The 17,604-nt window shown below is 41.4% G+C and overlaps 1 protein-coding gene and 1 long non-coding RNA gene across 4 annotated transcripts; one reads left to right on the top strand and one right to left on the bottom strand.

Annotated features, from left to right (window-relative positions):
* Window positions 1-5,124: 5,124 nt before the first annotated feature.
* On the top strand, window positions 5,125-14,526 carry ARGLU1 (arginine and glutamate rich 1). 3 transcript variants are annotated; one of them, XM_083438098.1, is made up of 4 exons: window positions 5,139-5,743; window positions 10,143-10,368; window positions 12,695-12,778; window positions 13,724-14,526. In XM_083438098.1, exons 1-4 carry the CDS (start codon window positions 5,385-5,387, stop codon window positions 13,886-13,888), a joined length of 834 nt encoding a protein of 277 aa, XP_083294224.1. In that variant the 5' UTR covers window positions 5,139-5,384; the 3' UTR covers window positions 13,889-14,526. The 3 variants fall into 3 exon arrangements, 2 of the variants coding, with proteins under 2 accessions (XP_083294224.1, XP_083294225.1); XR_014510453.1 differs by lacking the exon at window positions 13,724-14,526 and having other exon boundaries at window positions 5,125-5,743; window positions 10,143-12,261; window positions 12,695-12,755; XM_083438099.1 differs by lacking the exon at window positions 13,724-14,526 and having other exon boundaries at window positions 5,166-5,743; window positions 12,204-12,755.
* Window positions 14,527-14,721: 195 nt separating this feature from the next.
* LOC310676431 lies at window positions 14,722-16,127 on the bottom strand. The gene is made up of 2 exons (XR_014510567.1): window positions 15,689-16,127; window positions 14,722-15,645 (listed from the first exon to the last, which is right to left on the bottom strand). It is a non-coding gene; the product is annotated as an uncharacterized lncRNA (long non-coding RNA).
* Window positions 16,128-17,604: the final 1,477 nt, after the last annotated feature.

Here is a 17,604-nt window from a genome sequence, read left to right on the forward strand (position 1 = left end):
AAGTTTGCCCGCTTCTCTGAAGCTCCGAAAACCTAAAACTAACCTAAGCTCCAAACATCATGCCAAAAAAAAAAAAAAAAAAATTGGAATGAAACTCTGAATGCCAAGTCCTTCTTGGGAAGAAAGTGTAGGAGCTGTTGCTGCACATGAGGCACTGGAGGGGGGGGGGGCGAGATAGAAAAAGGCTCCTAATGGAAACGCTGACAGATTGCTAACCATAAGTGCTGCTGCCCTAAACAGAAACACATGCTCAGCCTTTAGGGAGAACGCTGTGCAATCTTTAATATAACAAGCACAATCCCACAAGGCTTCACCGTGTGTACAGGTCCCTACTTGGGAGCCCAAACCTATGTTTGGCTTAACTGCCAAGTTTCCTGTTCCCTAAGAATAGCCAATAAAACTGTTGAAGGAACAGACCCCGCTAGGTCAGAACAAAGGTGGGCACTCTGTGGCCCTCGGCCTAATTTCATGCATTCCTCCACAAGTTATCAGTTCATATATCATGTGCAAAAGCCATCTCCTTCTCCTGCCCCAACCACTGCAGTCTGATGGGCAGGGAGGGAGAGGAAGAGGGGATGGGTTGCGAAAACAGATGAAGGGTGATGGAAGAAAAACAGGGGGACACATGGAGGCCCTGACCCTATCCACTGCCAGCATATAGCTCCTGACAGACTAGCCTGGAGGAAATGCAAGCCTTGAAAGATTTTTTTAAAGTAGTTTCTCACTCCTGTTTTGCTGCACCATCATATTGCCAACTGTGGTACCCAAGGTGTTTCCAAAAACCTATAGAGTTAGATGTGATGGCAATTGTCGTCCCTTGTTGTTTGTCCCTTGCACCTAGTATTCAAAGGCCCAAATTCCTGCACACGAAGTTGTCATTTCACTGCCATGGCTAATAGCCATCAAAGAGGCAGTGTGGTGTCGTGAACAGAGTGGCAGACTAATAATAATAATAATAATAATAATAACAATAAATTTTATTTATACCCCGCCGTCCCCAGCCAAGGCTGGGCTCAGGGCAGCTAACAAGCAATAATAAAAACAAGTTGAATGAATACAACTTAAAAACAAGATTAAAATACCAAGGGAAGAGCCACACCATACATTTTAAGTTCTGGTTAATTGTGGTTAAAGGAAAAAAATATGGTGTAATAAAAAGGCAACCTTATGAGGAATGGTTGAAGGAGCTGGATATGAATGGTCTGGAAAAGAGGAGACTGAGAGGAAATATGAAAGCCATCTTCAAATATCTCAAGGGCTGCCACATGGAAGAGGGAACAAGCTTCTTTCCTCCTGCTCTGGGTAGGACTTCCTTGGAAGCTTTTAAGCAGAGGTTGAATGCCCATCTGTCATGGATACTTTAGAGATTCCTGAATAATAATAATAATAATAATTATAATAATAATAATTTATTATTTATACCCCACCCATCTGGCTGAGATTCCCCAGCCACTCTGGGCAGCTCCCAATCAAGTGTTAAAAACAGTACAGCGTTAAATATTAAAAACTTCCCTGAACAGGGCTGCCTTCAGATGTCTTTTAAAGATAGGATAGCTGCTTATTTCCTTCACATCTGAAGGGAGGGCGTTCCACGGGGCGGGCGCCACTACCGAGAAGGCCCTCTGCCTGGTTCCCTGTAACCTCACTTCTTGCAATGAGGCCCTTGGCGCTGGATCTCAGTGTCCGGGCTGAACGATGGGGGTGGAGACGCTTCTTCAGGTATACAGGACCGAGGCCGTTTAGGGCTTTAAAGGTCAGCACCAACACTTTGAATTGTGCTCGGAAACGTACTGGGAGCCAATGCAGATCTCTCAGGACTGGTGTTATGTGGTCCCGGCGGCCACTCCCAGTCACCAGTCTAGCTGCCGCATTCTGTATTAATTGCAGTTTCTGGGTCACCTTCAAAGGTAGCCCCACGTAGAGCGCGTTGCAGTAGTCCAAGCGGGAGATAACTAGAGCATGCACCACTCTGGCGAGACAGTCCGGGGCAGGTAGGGTCTTAGCCTGCGTACCAGGTGGAGCTGGTAGACAGCCGCCCTGGACACAGAATTAACCTGCGCCTCCATGGACAGCTGTGAGTCCAAAATGACTCCCAGGCTGTACACCTGGTCCTTCAGGGGCACAGTTACCCCATTCAGGACCAGGGAATCCCCCACCCCCTGTCCCACAAAAACAGTATTTCTGTCTTGTCAGGATTGCAGGAGGTTGGACGAGATGACCTTGGGGTCCCTTCCAACTCTATGATTCTGTGATTCTATGAATCTATGAATGCAACAAAATTTTTGTCCGTAAGAATCATAAAACACGAATGAAGGTGTATTCTATAAAGTGTACACACAAACCATCATTGTCCCTGCCCCCAAGCAAGCACTTACCGTAACGGTTTCTGTGTGCATTTCTTAAAAATCCATTAAAACCCATGTTTCCCAATAAGTCAGCTTGGCTGAAAACACCACAGCTCTAACTTATTTTCTCTCTCTTTTCAGCACTTATTTAAAAATGAACTGTCTCTTTCCCCAGTGCTGAAACATAATGACATCCTAAAAGTTTCTGTCTGATAAGGCTGCAGCAAGAAACAGAAATGTACCCATCGGACCTGGTTTCCATTAGAACTTGGCAAAACATAGTCCTCTTATATTGAGAGATTAATCAAGGCTCTCATACAGTAGCAGGCCAAAGCCAAGAGGAAATTCATAGTTATGAAGATGTGGCTTTTTAAAAAAAGAGAGAATCAGGGGAAGGCCATACTGTTCATAAAAGTCTCCTGCCCTGTCTGACCCGTTGAAAATGTGACTGTGTTATATCATTTTCCTCCTTTTCTAGGAGTGGTTTCTAAAACATTAATCTCCACCAATGAGACCAAATTATGTTCCTTTCGGGAATATTTTACAAAATCAAATCCAGCTGTTGCAGCCACCATTTGGTTCTGAAAAGAAGTCAACCTCACTCAGGCAAAAGTGGACATGCTTTCAAATTTATAATTAAGGCTGTCAAACAATTAAATATTTTTATCTTGAGATGTGCATGCACACATATACATACTGTATACATACAGTGTGTGTGTGTGTGTGTGTGTGTGTGTACATATATATATATATATATATATATACACACACACACACACACACACACACAAATAGTGTGTATTTTATATTATAGTACATTTAGTGAAGTTAAGCACAATATAGTATCACCACTCACTCACTTATGAAAGCAGTTGTATTTAGCATTATTAATAGAGTTTATTAGATTAGATCTCAGTTGTTTCATTTTCACTTCTCAGTAATCTGCCTCCTTGTCAGTAACACTAGGATTGTCATTTGCTTGTGTGTTGGGTGCATATTCAGGATGCTCAGTGCAGAGTCCAAAGTTTTTACTGAGGTGACTTTCCTTTTAATGAAGCATTTCCTTCTTTCCAAATGAGCCTTTCAGTAGTTTAATGCCTCGTGAGTATTTCCCAACAAGTTCTAAGAGATAAAATGATTACTTCTTATATTACCACCTGCTCTGTATGTCTGCTGAAATATTTTTAGACAGATGTTTCTCCTGATCTCACAGATGTCAGGCTTTTCTTGTGCCTGCAGAGAAGTCAATCAATATCTTCATCGCCCTAAACGCAAAGCAACTGTGAGAAAATACAACATGCCCCTAAACAACCGTTCTGAAATTAGAAAATAAAAATATATTAGGAATGTAATTAACATAGTCATATATGCAGCTGGTTCATATGCATGCATGAAGTCTCACTGTAGGGAATTGCTGATTTAACCTAAACATACCCAATGTACCATCTTTAATTAGAACATTTCTTATATGGCAATCAGTTAGCTAACGTTATTATTTTAAATAAATATCAAAAATAAAAGAACTTATGTGATTAATTAGTTGCTTGCTACATAGTCTCTAAGCAGCTTATAAAAGTTCAAGAAGTTCTGATGAGATTGGTGATTTTAGTTTTGATGTAAATCATATCATATGATGGACTTACACTAAATTTGAAATTTAAGTTACAAATTTTTAATTTTTTTTTAAATTAAAAAATTAATACAATTAACAATTTTCCCCCAACATGTATTGATTATTTAATATTTCTAAGAGCCACCTGCAAATTTCATCTTGGGATCTCAATGGGATCACATTTTTTTTTAAAAAAAATTGTACATACATGTCTGCCTTTTTGGGTTCTATTTAGGTAGGATAAAGGGGTATTCTTGGAGTAAATATAACAATAAACAAGTCCTCAATTATAGCATTAGTTGCTTCAGACATTTCTTTAGAAAGTTATTCAGCTAAAAGGTGTCAGGCTTTTCTTTTAAAAAATGTGTTCCAAAGCAGTGATAGCTTCCTCCTGAATGATAGAATTAACACTTTGACAGAAGGTGGACCTGGAGTTGTTTAAAAATGACAAACCTTTAGCAACTTTTATTTATTGACTTTGTAAAAATTATACACCTCGTTGATTGTAAAAACCAAACAAACAAACCACCTCAAAAGCTGTTTGCAGTTTTTTTGCATCACATTCAGTAACCTATCACTGCACTCATTGTGTGTGTGTATCATTGTTGTATCAGTGCAATGGGCACCCAAGGAGGAGCACACAAGGGCCAGGAAAATAGCATTTTTAAAATAAAATAAAACAAAATAAAATAATATATAAAAGTAAAATAAAAAATATATTATATAAAAATAAAAAATACATTATATATTTATATACAATATATCATAAATATATACTGTGTTATATATTCCATTTTTTAAAAATAAAATATTTTTATATATTTTATTTATAATATTTATAAATATTTAAGATGCCTGCCACTTCCACAATTTCCCAGCCGGCCCGAGCTCCGCCCATTCGCCCTTTCCCTGGTTCCAAGCCACGCCCAAACCAACGCAGCTCCGCTCTTCAACGCTTCGCGCCGCGCTCGGCAATTTCCGTCACCGCTTAAGCGCTCCGCTCCTAACGTCACCGCTCCGCTCGCCGCTTAAGCGGTCGCTCCTTCGTGAAAACTCGCCGCAGCTTCTTCGGCTATTTCCGGAGAGAACTGCGGCGCTTTCTCTACCTCCCACCCTCCGCTTTCCCTCTCCAAGGCGCGACGCCGCGGTGCATTGTGGGGGCGCGCGCGGCGCATTGTGGGCCGGGAGGAAGGAGGAGAATTCCTCTTCCCTCCCTCCCCCCTCCGTGTGACTCGAAGCTGAGGTGGCCGCCATCTTGTCCACCAGCCAAACCATCCGCCGCCGCTGCTGCCGGGCTTTTGAGGCCTTGCAGGGAGAAAGCTCCGAAGCGGCCTCCTCCTCCCGCCTCCCCGCGTAGGGGCAGAGTGGATGCCGGGTCCTTCCCCGGGTCCGTGCTGCTGAAGACCTCGGAGCCGGGCTCCTCGGGGATGGGCCGCTCCCGCTCGCGGAGCTCGTCGCACTCGAAGCGCGTCAAGAGCTCCAAGCACAACAAGAAGAACCGGAGCCGCTCCCGGTCCCGCTCCCGGGAGAAAGAGAGGGCGAGGAAGCGCTCCAAATCCCGGGAGAGCAAGCGGAGCCGGCGGAGGGAGTCCCGCTCCAGGTCCCGCTCCAACACCGCGCCGTCCAGGAGGGACCGCGAGAGGGAGAGGGAGCGGGAGAGGGCCTCCTCCCCGCCCGACCGCATCGACATCTTCGGCCGGACCGTCAGCAAGCGCAGCAGCCTGGACGAGAAGCAGAAGCGCGAGGAGGAGGAGAAGAAGGCCGAGTTCGAGAGGCAGAGGAAAATGTGAGCCTTTGGGGTATAGGGGGAGATGGGGGGGGGGGAGCGACGCCAATAAAGCCGCCGCCCCCCATGGTCTCTGGCTAGTGAGGTGGGTTTTCCTGGAAAGAGGAGCTGCTGGTGGGCCGGCGGCGAAGGGGCGGACTTCGCAGCAGACGCTGCTCTTGGCATAAGCGCGTGGGGGCGTTTCTGATTTGAAAAGAGACAGCGGGTGGGAGGGTTTGGGCACGGAGGGGGAGGGAGTAGGGGATCATCCGAAAAAGAGCAGGATGCAACTGTCATGGATGCTGGGGACAGGTCCTGTGTAGCACGTGTGCTGAAGATCCTGCTGCTGACAGGTCACCTGGCTGCACGCCCACGTGGCATCTGAAGGAGAAGGACAGCCCCCTTTTGTGTTTTTTGTGTTTTCCTCCCCTGTTTCTCTGTTGCAAGGAAGGCCTTTCGTCCTCCTCTGGCTTCTTTGGACTTGGCCTGCCTGCTGCTTGTCAAGAAAGTTCCGGCCTCTCTTCTTCCCTGTCACCTTTTCAAGGCTCCAAGCATGCAGTTGCATTTTCATTTATTGCATTTATTCCAGTATGTAGAACCATGGAAAATTGTAGAAAGGGTCATCTAGTCCAACTCCCTGCAACGCAGGAATCCGTAGGCAGCTTTATTTGCTGAATTTACTTGACGGCTATCAGAGTGGGGAGGAAAACCCGGGCAGGTTTGCTTGATGGAAAGTTATACTAAAGGGGCACTTTTCTGGGGTGATTTCTTTACCTTGCTCATGTCGTTGTAATATACTCTGCAGATGCAGTCGACTTACACCGCTTTATACAAAGTTGGACCATGGGTCCGTCTAACAGGATAACGACTGTGAGCTGCTCTCTGGGGTTTCCGACTGGAAGTCTTTCCCAGCCATTTGTGCAGATACCAATGATTAAATATGGTGTCTTCTGCATGCGAGGCAGGTGCTCTTCCATTAAGCTGCAATCCTTCCCTTTAGAGGGAAGGTTTATACATTTTGAACCAAGTCCTTTTCCTAGACTGTACTGTCCGTAGTGGTGTAGCAATACTTAGGATGTGCACGTAGACATAGAACAGTTCTCACTGCAGCTCTTTGGTGTTACTACATTGCAGCCCAAGCTCTCACTGCAAGGGAGGTTTCCTGTACATCATGTTGAAGCACTCCCTCCCCCTCTCATTCCTCCCTTACCGTGCAGGCTGAACTAAGCAGAAGGAAGAATAGTGCTGCATATAGAGACTTGGTGAAGTGTGTGGGTTGCTAAAAGCTTCAGAATGAGGCACATTGAAGTGTTCTGGCTGCAGTGTTGCACACAGAACAGTTGCAGTCTTATAGGATGAGAGCTATCTAGATCTGTAATACATCTCTGATAATTATTCTTGAATTTCACACACACACACACACAGCCCTGGTTGATGCCACATGTATCTTGGTAAGTGGGAAAAACAATTCAATAGATTTAGTTAGAAATGCTAGTGGAGTACTACTGGAGGATTGGAGCCTTCAAAAACTGTTCTTCGTTTACTTGATGAACAAACTGATTTATTCTAATGCTATCAGAATCCTTATACCAGTATAGCACATACACAAATATTGTTCTTTTTATAAGCAATGTAAGCTTATTAGCATTTTATCTGTGCTCCACATTTTGAACAGTAACTGGGTTATTAACAGTGTCCAGTGCCTTACTCATGCAGATCACCTTGTGTGCAAATCTGACACTTGTGAGCAGTGTAACATAGGATAAGGCTGCTCATCCCTGCTTGAAGTAGGGATTTTGTTACGCCCAGTACTCCCTGCTCAGGGAAGGTGCTGCTGCGCTCCATGAATACATTACATTGTTCAGAGAAGTTGGCCACTCTGTGGAGCAGCTATTTGCATGAAAAAGCCAACAGATATAGTGTCTGAACTGGCACTGAGCCACTGTAATTAAAGAAACCTTTCTGATCTTTTATTCTGCTTAGAGAGGGAATAGTCTATCCAGTGTAAATTAGTTATAGCGCATTTTCTTCTGGGATTTTAAAAAAATACAGATTTGTAAATTTGAAAAATTAGTTCTTCAGATTAATTTTATTTAGTTGACATTCTTTTTCAATGGGTTCTGTAGACACATGCTTCTGAGTGTTTGACAGAAGGCCCACTTCAGTCTTATGACTTGTGAATGGTATTGCTACATGAAATGCATTCTTGCACCGAAAGGTCAGCAGGGATCATGTCCTAATGAGAAGTAAAGTTTGATCCTTGACTCAAACTGAAAAGCAGAATTGAAGATGTTTGAGTTGGTCTGTTCCTGCTAAGTAATTAAAATCTTGACTTACAGAACTGTAGTTCTGAAACTGTAAGAATCCATAGATTGTGGGAAAAGCTAATTATCATTTTGTTATTGTACAAATCAGTATATTTTGAAAATTGTAGAATGCTTAGATGCTTGATGTAAAGAAGGTAGAATTGTCAAAGTTCATTGGTAGAACATGGGCTTACCTTTCTGGATAAATATAAAATCACATATACTTTATAAAAATCAGTGAGGTCCCTGCTTAACCCTGACACATCATAATTTAAAAGGTGATTTGGTGGTAGGCTAAAGCCATTAAATACCTTGGAGAGCCACTGTAAGCCAGAGTTAAGTGAGCTGCTCCAATGGTCTTTAAGCATAAGGCCATTCATCCTAACATGCAGAAGGAAGCAACATAATGCACTATTTTCTTATTAAAAGTTTTTGTACAGTATCCTGGAAAGAACTATCTGGGGGGGGGGGAGGTTGGGGGGCAACCCTACATATTGTGTACCCTCATTAGCTTACATGATGTATGCAGCATAGCGCACGACAACTTTTTAAAAGTATAATTTCCATAATGTATACAACACTTCATGTAGGCTTGTTCTGTTTCCAGTCTCCACAACAGATTCTTACACATGTGGGCTGTCACAAGTACTGCAGCACACAGAACCTCACTTTTTACCACAGACTGTTTTAATTTTCATAGTGTCAAAGGATTCAGCTGGCAGCATGAGGAGTCCTTGTGTATTGTGCTCTCAGAATCTCAGCAAAAAATATATACCATTGCATTTAATGGGCAGGAGTTAAGTGTATGCTTCTCTTACAGGAAAAAGAGTGGGGTTTATAAGAATGTCACTATGGCCAGTGATTCAGGGCCCCACAGTTGCAGGAAAAAGTTTGAAATTGTGTTGAGACAATTTTTTGCCCCATGTTCCCCTAAACACCCCCCCCCCAATACATTAATAACCTAAAAAGTAATATTTGGCTGTCATGATTTTCAGCACTACATTAAGATTAAATGCTGCCTTGTTTTCATATAGCTAATAATCAAGGAGATGATTATGTGACACTGTTTAAAAAAGGCAGATTTTGCCCCTCTGGCTTGTTCTTCATGTTCGCTGTAGCATAAAGCTTTGGCATTTCTGACATTAAATTGTATGGTTATTTAAGGTGATATTTAATTGGTCCTGCCCATCAGCAGAACAGACTTCCAAAACAGGACTGCTTCTCTTCCCTGCAGCAACCATTCCCCTCAGGAGGGTTGTGGGATTCTCCAGAGCAGATTGGGTGGGCACAGAGGGAGGTGCTGCAGAGAAGAGCAAGGAGAAGCTTTTTTTAAGCCTAAGTCGGCTTGCGTAACATTGTGGCTTTTTTCTTTATTCTCCCAGTGGCATACCTGAAAGCTGTTAAAATACAAAATAAACACCTAAAATACAAAACTTAAATCACATTAAAGCAAAGAAATGAAACCAAGTGCAGATGAGTCTTTAAACTTCCATCAGATCAGAGCTCCAGAAAAGGCAGGGAGAATAAAAATACCTTTGCCTGACAGCAAAAAAGTATATAGTAGGCACCAGGCAAGCCTGTTTAGGAAGGGCAATTGCACTGCTGTGGTGCTCTCTCTGAAAGGGCCAGGCTGTCTCCATTGTAGCAGCCTGCCAGATCTTACTTGGCAGTGGTACTTGAAGAAAGGCCTCTGGTGATGACCTTGTGGGTCAAATACATACGGTTCCATTATATTTTACATAGAAATAGATAGTTTTTTAATTATAGCATGCTTGGCATTGCTGCACAGGTGCATGTCCAATTGACATGCGGGTCCTTTTGGATCTGGAAGGCAAGGGGGGGGGCTTATACGTGCTCTGCTGATGCATGCAGGGGCCAGGAAAGCACACACCCACACCCTGTGCAAAATGATCTATGCCTGTATTTAGGGACTTATGAAACTGGGGGCGTGGCGGGTGGCAGAAAGCAATACTTACTGTTGAATCCTATAGTTCCACTTGTGTACATATGCAGTGCCTGCTATGCAGATGCACACATCTGTGCAAAACTTAATACATGATGTATCACACTGGAGGTGACAAAAAATCATTGATTTGGTATTTCTGTCCTTGCAGCCGGCAGCAAGAAATAGAAGAGAAGCTTATTGAGGAAGAGACGGCTCGAAGAGTGGAGGAACTTGTAGCAAAGCGGGTAGAAGAAGAACTGGAGAAACGGAAAGATGAGATTGAGCGGGAAGTTCTGCGCAGGGTGGAGGAGGCTAAGCGCATCATGGAAAAACAGTTGCTCGAAGAACTCGAGCGACAGCGACAAGCTGAACTTGCAGCACAAAAGGCTAGAGAGGTAACGCTCGGTCGTTTGGAAAGTAGAGACAGTCCATGGCAAAACTTTCAGTGTCGGGTTGTGCCTCCTGTTGCGTTCAGAAGGAGATGGAATACAGCAAATCTAATTCCCTTCTTGTGTAAACTTGCATTGCTGCGAAAGTTAATTTCTAACTTATTCAGAGGAGCTCACTGATACCTAAAACAGTTACTCTCCTATAAAAACCTGTGCAAAGGATACTTGAATTTTAATGGAACTGACCTACATATTTGAGAATGGTTTGAAACTTTTGCCATGGCTGCAGGATATATCCACAGTCCTTTCTTATGGGGGCAATGGGTTAAACAATCTGTGACTATGTATCCCTCGTTTGTTTTGTTTTACCTAGACTGTAAGAGGCTTTATGCCTTCAGTCAGGGGGCGGGAAATAAAAAGCAGGGTGCAATGCTGAGCTGCACTACCTTTCTTTAAACAAATAGATTTTCTTATTCTCCCTTTAAGGCAATCACACATTCTTCTTCAAAACACAGTGGAATAATTCCGGAACTCTGGTCCCATTCACTTCCTTCACAAAAGGCCTACGCCAAACTCATGAGATCCATTTTTTCAGTGACTACTAACAACTTCTTTTCCTCTAGACTAGAGAGTTGTAAAAGAGCAGGTTGTCCTTGTCTGAAGTTGAGCTAAACATGTGACTTCTTCTGTCAGCAGCTGGAGCAGAAGCTGAAAATGTCTTTCTGTGAGGCAGTCAGTAATTTGCTACTGGAGGTTTTAATGCTTGCCAGCACTAATCACTCCAGGATCCCAAAACTTCAAGTTAAACTCATTTTCACTCTACAGAAAGCCGTGCTGAGTGTCAGACAACTCATGCCAATTCCCCCCCCCCCAATTCGTGATTTGACCAAGTTGATTTAGTTCATTAGTTGTCAATAGGAGAGAAGCTTCAGTAAGATGATTTCCCCATCCCCCCCTCATGATTTTTTGTATGATGCAGGATGTTTAAAATACAGAATAACTGCATGTGCTATAAATTCAGTTTGATTTTTACAAATCTAAACTTTGGCTATAAGTAACCGCTGAATTGCTTTTAAGATTTCAGTTTGAAAAACAAAACTTTGCATGATGGATTTTGGCTGGAGTAATGGTGCCTTCCCAAAGAGTAGATAATTGAGCAGCAGGGAATAAGCATGATAATGGCTGTTCCCATCAGGACCCTTTTATCACACATCATAACCTTGAATTCCTGGAGTGAAGGGTGCCAACCTGTAGCTGGTTACTAGACATAGCAAGAAGTATTTTCTTCACATACTTGCTTTGTTTCTTATTTACTATATTTTTGTGCAGACCTCAGGCTGATTTAGCAAAACCTCCACATATTTAAATAATTTGAATATTTATGATGATAACTGAAATTATTCTTGAACCTTCTTGCAATATTTTTGCTTATGGTTTGCATAACAAAGTTTCTTTAAAATTGATGAAGGGAACTCTAGTTTCAGATGCGATTTCACTCTCATACTTTCCCTGGATTCCCGGACTCCAGTTTAAATTGCAGAAGGGACAGTTTGATACTGTCTCTTAAGCTTGTCACACCCTAGGATGTTCAGTCCATTCACCCACGAAGGAAGCCCATAGTTCCTACGGAGTATGGATTGCCATTTGTACTTTTCGCTAACAGTAAATGTATTTTTTTTCTTATTAATTGTTTGCCTTAGGAATGTTTTACATATTTTTGTTCCTTCTTACCGTAAACATCTGCATTCCTCAGCTCAGCCTTCCTTGTATGTTGTTTCTTTATAAATGGTTGAGCTGCTGATGCAGGCATTGCCAAGCTAACAGTACAAATCATTTTAAAGAGGAAGCTGGCGCGTATGGCAGCCGAGGAGCACACTCTGCAGGACACTGGACAAGACAGTAAATATTCAACTTTTAATGCTGATTAAAGGAGTATAGGTAAAGAATACGTAGGTATACATGATTGGTGAGACAAACTATTCACTTTATTTATATTTTATATATTACTCTTTTAATTTGGTAAATACTATCCAGTTTTTGTAGTTGTCCTTGTTGATTTGTGTGATATTAAAATACTAGTAATAACTGGCTAGGGTTCTCTTGACTAGGGAGGGTTTAGTTGATTGCTGTTTGGACTGGGAGGGATGATTTAAATTTAGAGCTAGAGACCAAGTTTAGTGGCTGCACAGTTTGCTGTTTGAAAGACAAAAGACGGTGGCTATAAAAGCTGCCCCTTTAAGACAGTTCACAGAAGAAATTCCTAGGAAGACTAGTGCAGATGGGTGAGTGAGTATTTTACTTTTCTAACATCTTAACCTGTCCTCCCCTTTAGGAGGAAGAGCGTGCAAAGCGTGAGGAGCTAGAACGAATACTAGAAGAGAATAATCGAAAAATTGCAGAAGCACAAGCTAAATTGGTAAGTAGAAGTAAAGTTTTGACGTGCAGCTATGATAGTGTACAACTTGGCAATGTTAAGAACACTTCGGTCAATTTAAATAATTGGATTTGAGAACATTTAACTCTGTGCTGAATTGTAGCTAAAGGTCAATGATCTCTCCTTCCTAGTTCCCTGAAAATTGATTCCAAAATGTTGGGGGACCTTCCTAAACATCTTTGCAAAGGGTGAAAGAGAGACATAGAGATCAGCATGACCCCAATGAGAATTAAAATACGCTCTGGTGCTGTTCTGCAAATGCTTGCATAAGTGCTAGTGGATGAGTTTGCACAGGGTTAGAGTAGCTGTGTCCTGTAGCAGTTTTCATGCCTGTGCAACAGTTTTTACAAAGGGAAGAAATAATTCAGTTTCACTTGTTTTTGTATAATAATCTCATGAAACGAGTGGAACAGGTCTTTTCACATGCAGCAACTGCAACTGCTGCATCAAACCCATATTTCAGATTTCTGAGATCTTGCCTATTCTTGTTGAAGCTAATGGTAAAACCTTGGTCTCCAGCTATATGTAACCACGAGAGAATTTAAAGGGGGGGGGGGACTTACTGATTTTACTTTGCAGTGCCTTTATTGCACTTTTGGAGCATGCTGTCTTGTGAAAGTGTTTTCAACTTTTTTTAAAAAAAGAAAATAGCTTGGGATAGGTAAGGGTCATGAAAATGACTTGCTTTGTTTCCTTAGAATAATGAGAGTATAGAGAGGTATATAAAGGTAGGCTCAATAGCTGGAAGGCAATGAAATTGTATGCTCAGCCATTTTGTTTGTATAACCCTAAATAAGGGTATAGGATTTGGGTGTTTTGGGCAAATGTCTTCTGCAGTATAGGATTGGTCCAGTGTAGGATTGTTGGAGCAGCAAATAGGGTGTGAGGATTGCACAATATCTAAATTCTACTGTTTTCATGTTATAGGCTGAAGAACAATTGAAAATTGTTGAAGAACAAAGAAAAATTCATGAGGAGAGGATGAAACTAGAACAAGAGAGGCAACGCCAGCAAAAGGAAGAGCAAAAAATGATCCTAGGCAAGGGAAAGTCTAGGCCGAAACTGTCATTCTCACTAAAGAGTCAGGATTAAATTTCAGCTCTGAACTCTAATGGAAAATGAAACAAAACTTTGTATAGTAGCTTCATGTTGAAGTGTTTTTTTATTTTATTTTCTTTCGTGATTTTTTCTTTGCTTTTTGGACATCTGAAAAGTTAGCTTGTTCTAATAGGGGCTGTGCTCTACATCTCTCTTATTTTAATGTCTATTGAGTTAAATCCTTATCAGATCATTGTCTTCTTAAATAATAAATCTGTTTTGATTCTATGATAAAATGACTTGATGCAGGTCAGGTCATTTTATGAATTATGGTATGGTCTGATAAGGTTTTTACTGACCCACTGATCTCAGAGTTATACTCTGATGTTAATTTTTAATGCTGGTTTGCTGACTTCTTAAAAAAAAGTTTGGCAAAAGTATTGGTAAATTCCCACAGTGTACTGGATCCTCAGTGGTTTGTTATATCGGTGTCTTATGATACTATCCCACTATTGTGCTTGATGTTCCTGATACAGGTAAGGAAAAAGTTGGTCAGTGTTGGCTGGAGATGTGTAAAGGGAGTTCAGTATTGTCTCTGCTAGAATTGTTTTTATTCCAGTGGTAAAATTCAACCAGCATTCCCAATTGTGTAAATAAACCAATTTGCCGAATAAAGTGAAGTCTTAAATTCATACGTTTTAAGTAAATTTTTTTAGTGCATGTATATTTTATGTTAATGAACAGAAACTTGTTTTCCCATAACCAAAAGCACACTAGTATTAAGGTCACTAATATTTTTCATGCTCTCTATGCCGAGCTTGCACATACAATTTGAAACTATCACAGCTGTGCGGTTTAGTGGCTATCGCTGGCTTAGAGGTAGATGATGTTTTGACAAGATCCTCATTTCATCTGCTGCATCTTTCTTTGTCCAGCATTCAGAGAGTTAATGAGGCTTCTCTGTCTAGTGGAATTGTTTACTTTTGAAACTTCCCTCGGTTTCAAAAGCAGTGTGCCATCCAGCATTACAGGGTTATACTTGGGAACAAGTCAAAATACCCTTGTGTTCATGAAACTAATTTTTCCTAACGTTTGCATTCTTCCCCTTTATCTTCATCCCACCCCAGCATAATGGACAGATAAAAATTGCCACATGCATATTTTTTTAAAAAATTCTTGTGGCTACTGAAAGTATTTGCTGGCATGTCCACCAGCCATTAATAGTTATGGTTTGTGATATTAGACTGGTGTAACAGTCTATGTATGCCATTTGAAGCACTTATTTTTTTGGCATAGGAAGTTTTGCAATTGGATCACTAGAATAATTTTGTAAAGGCTTTTTGTGTTATTGTAATGGTATACACGAATGAAGGTTAACATGCTAGTCCTTTTCTTCAGGCACGGAGCGTTTGGATCCTGCACGTTTTTATCAGTCCCAAAATATTTTTGGCACCGAGATAGACAGATCAGTTTTCAAACATAACTGTTCTAGAGGAATTTCCCCCACCCCGGTTGTCATGTACAATGTTTCTACTAAAACTGCAGTATCCATAGTTTGTTCATAACGTTCTTACTTGAATAGTTGAATCAAAAAGGAACAAAAGAGTGATGGTGCCTTTTTTAGTTTTGCAAGCAATGTAACATCTTCTGCGTCGGGTATGTGACCCAGATCTGGAAGAGACTCATGTTCTGTTTGCCCAGATTACAGGATGAAAAGATGATGATGAAATACACAACAGCTGAACAGTCAATATCTTTGAGAATGTTTTTAATAAATTAATACCGCTGTAATCATTGTGCTGTTCTTACTTCTACCTGCGTTTATCTAAAAGCTAGCAAAATACCCAAGGGAACCCAAGTTCTTTCAAGTCTCAATAGTTTGCTTTAAACTATATGGTAACTAAACTGATGCGATAGCTAAAAGCAGATGTATTGGGAAGGGTATTTTTAAAAACTCCGTGCTGTCCAAGTATAGTTATTTTTTTTTATTTAAAAAAATGCATGGACTTAAAACATCCCAAGTCCTCAATACATTTGATATATTTTACTAGTATTTGTTTTTTATGTACAAGATACCAAAAAGAGGGGGGGGGGGGACCATGAGTTTAAGCTGTGAAATAGAAAGGATATCTGAAGGGTCCTGGCATCACCTAATAATAGTGAATGCATATAACCAGAAGACATATTTATGTAATATGAACACCTATGGTTGCAAGTGGTCTTTACGTCTGGGCCAATTATAAAGATATAGCTCTAAATTTACTCTACATTTTTAATGAGAATTGTATTTCAGTTGCCTAATAAACCCATGCTTTATTTCCATATAGTATGGTAAGTTTGATCAAGTGACTGATAGGCATTCCTTCCACAACAAAGTGTGGAAGACTAACCATTTTGTTCCGGCATTTACTGTAATAAATTTCTTAAGTCTTTAAGATGCTACAATGCTGCTATTTTCACTTTCCTTATATTGAGAACTCTGGAGCGAAAGTTGATTTTAAAGACAAAATCCTGCCTTTTGTTTTTTGTTTTTTTTAACAACAACAGTAGTTTGAGGCTGCTGTGGTTTGCAGAGTTGGAGATGGTTAGGGTCTGGTCCTATTCAAACTCCCTGCAGATCCGGTGCAACATGATGTGTGCTCTGCAGATAAATTCTAAGGAAGCTTTCTTCTTTTAATATTAAAACATAGTTATTTCACTCATTGTTATGTTAGGATCCAATAACGCATACCTTTCTAATGCTGCTCAGTGTGTGACAGCATGTCTTTTTTTTCTTTTTGGCACACTGTACTGTATCTTGGAAGTCATTCTGACAGCTGACCTGTCCATTTCAGTTTAAACTGGCAAGGTGGATTACCCCTCCCCATATTCATTAGCAAACCTCCTTTCCTTTTCTCTTTTTACTCCACTTCCTGCATGGCCAATTAAAAGAAAAAAGGCTGAGAAACTTGCTGACACCTGCCAATTTTTCTTTCTCGTAAATGTATCCAAAGAACCTCTGTTACAGGCGATCATACATTGTGGAAGTAGTACTGTAACTTCTTAGGGAAGAACACAGTTGCTGCCTTCTGCTTCAATGTGTCTTCCTGGAAGAAAGAACGACCAGCCTGTGATGCATTGGGTTCCACTGGCTTGAGGAAGGCAGAACGGGAAGGAAATCATGGTTTTGGCAAGTTCATGAGAAATGAGGAATCGTTGAGTCAAGTATGACCTGAAGTGGTGATGTTTGGGGGGAAAACACATGCTTTCTTAAAAGTCCTTTCCTGACTTTTCCTAAACAATGCTGGGGTGCAGGGTCTTGCACCCCAGAACTGAAGAAAATAGGCTGGATTTTTATTTTTAGTTAGGGCTGTATCAAACCAATGGAAACCCTTTGTAGCTGTGGAACCTAAGGACCCAACCTTGTTTGGAAAGAACTGATCTCCCCGCAGTGTCTCCCATGAGTCTCTTGTTAGTATCAAAGGTAGATACTTCCTTACTTCTGAGTCATTGGAAAAGGCCAGTGGCAGGGAGCAGGAGTGCCTGGAAGCTGGATCCTGACAGGGAGTTAACTTTGCAAGTACATCCCCATGATTTCAGGGTCCCTCAATCCCAACAAATGTGCTTAGGTAAGGCTGCAGGCGAGAGGCTTTAATGGACAGCGAGCAGACGCAGCTTGGGTCGACTGTTCCCGGATGGCGACCAGTTTTTCCAAAACCTAGTAGAAAAGTGGAGATCACTAAAGAAAGCATTTTCTCTCCCCCTCGAACCCACCCACCCCCTTGATCTTA

The sequence above is a fragment of the Podarcis tiliguerta genome (genome assembly GCF_965153285.1).
Source record: "Podarcis tiliguerta genome assembly, chromosome: 4".
In the NCBI taxonomy this organism is placed as follows: domain Eukaryota; kingdom Metazoa; phylum Chordata; class Lepidosauria; order Squamata; family Lacertidae; genus Podarcis; species Podarcis tiliguerta.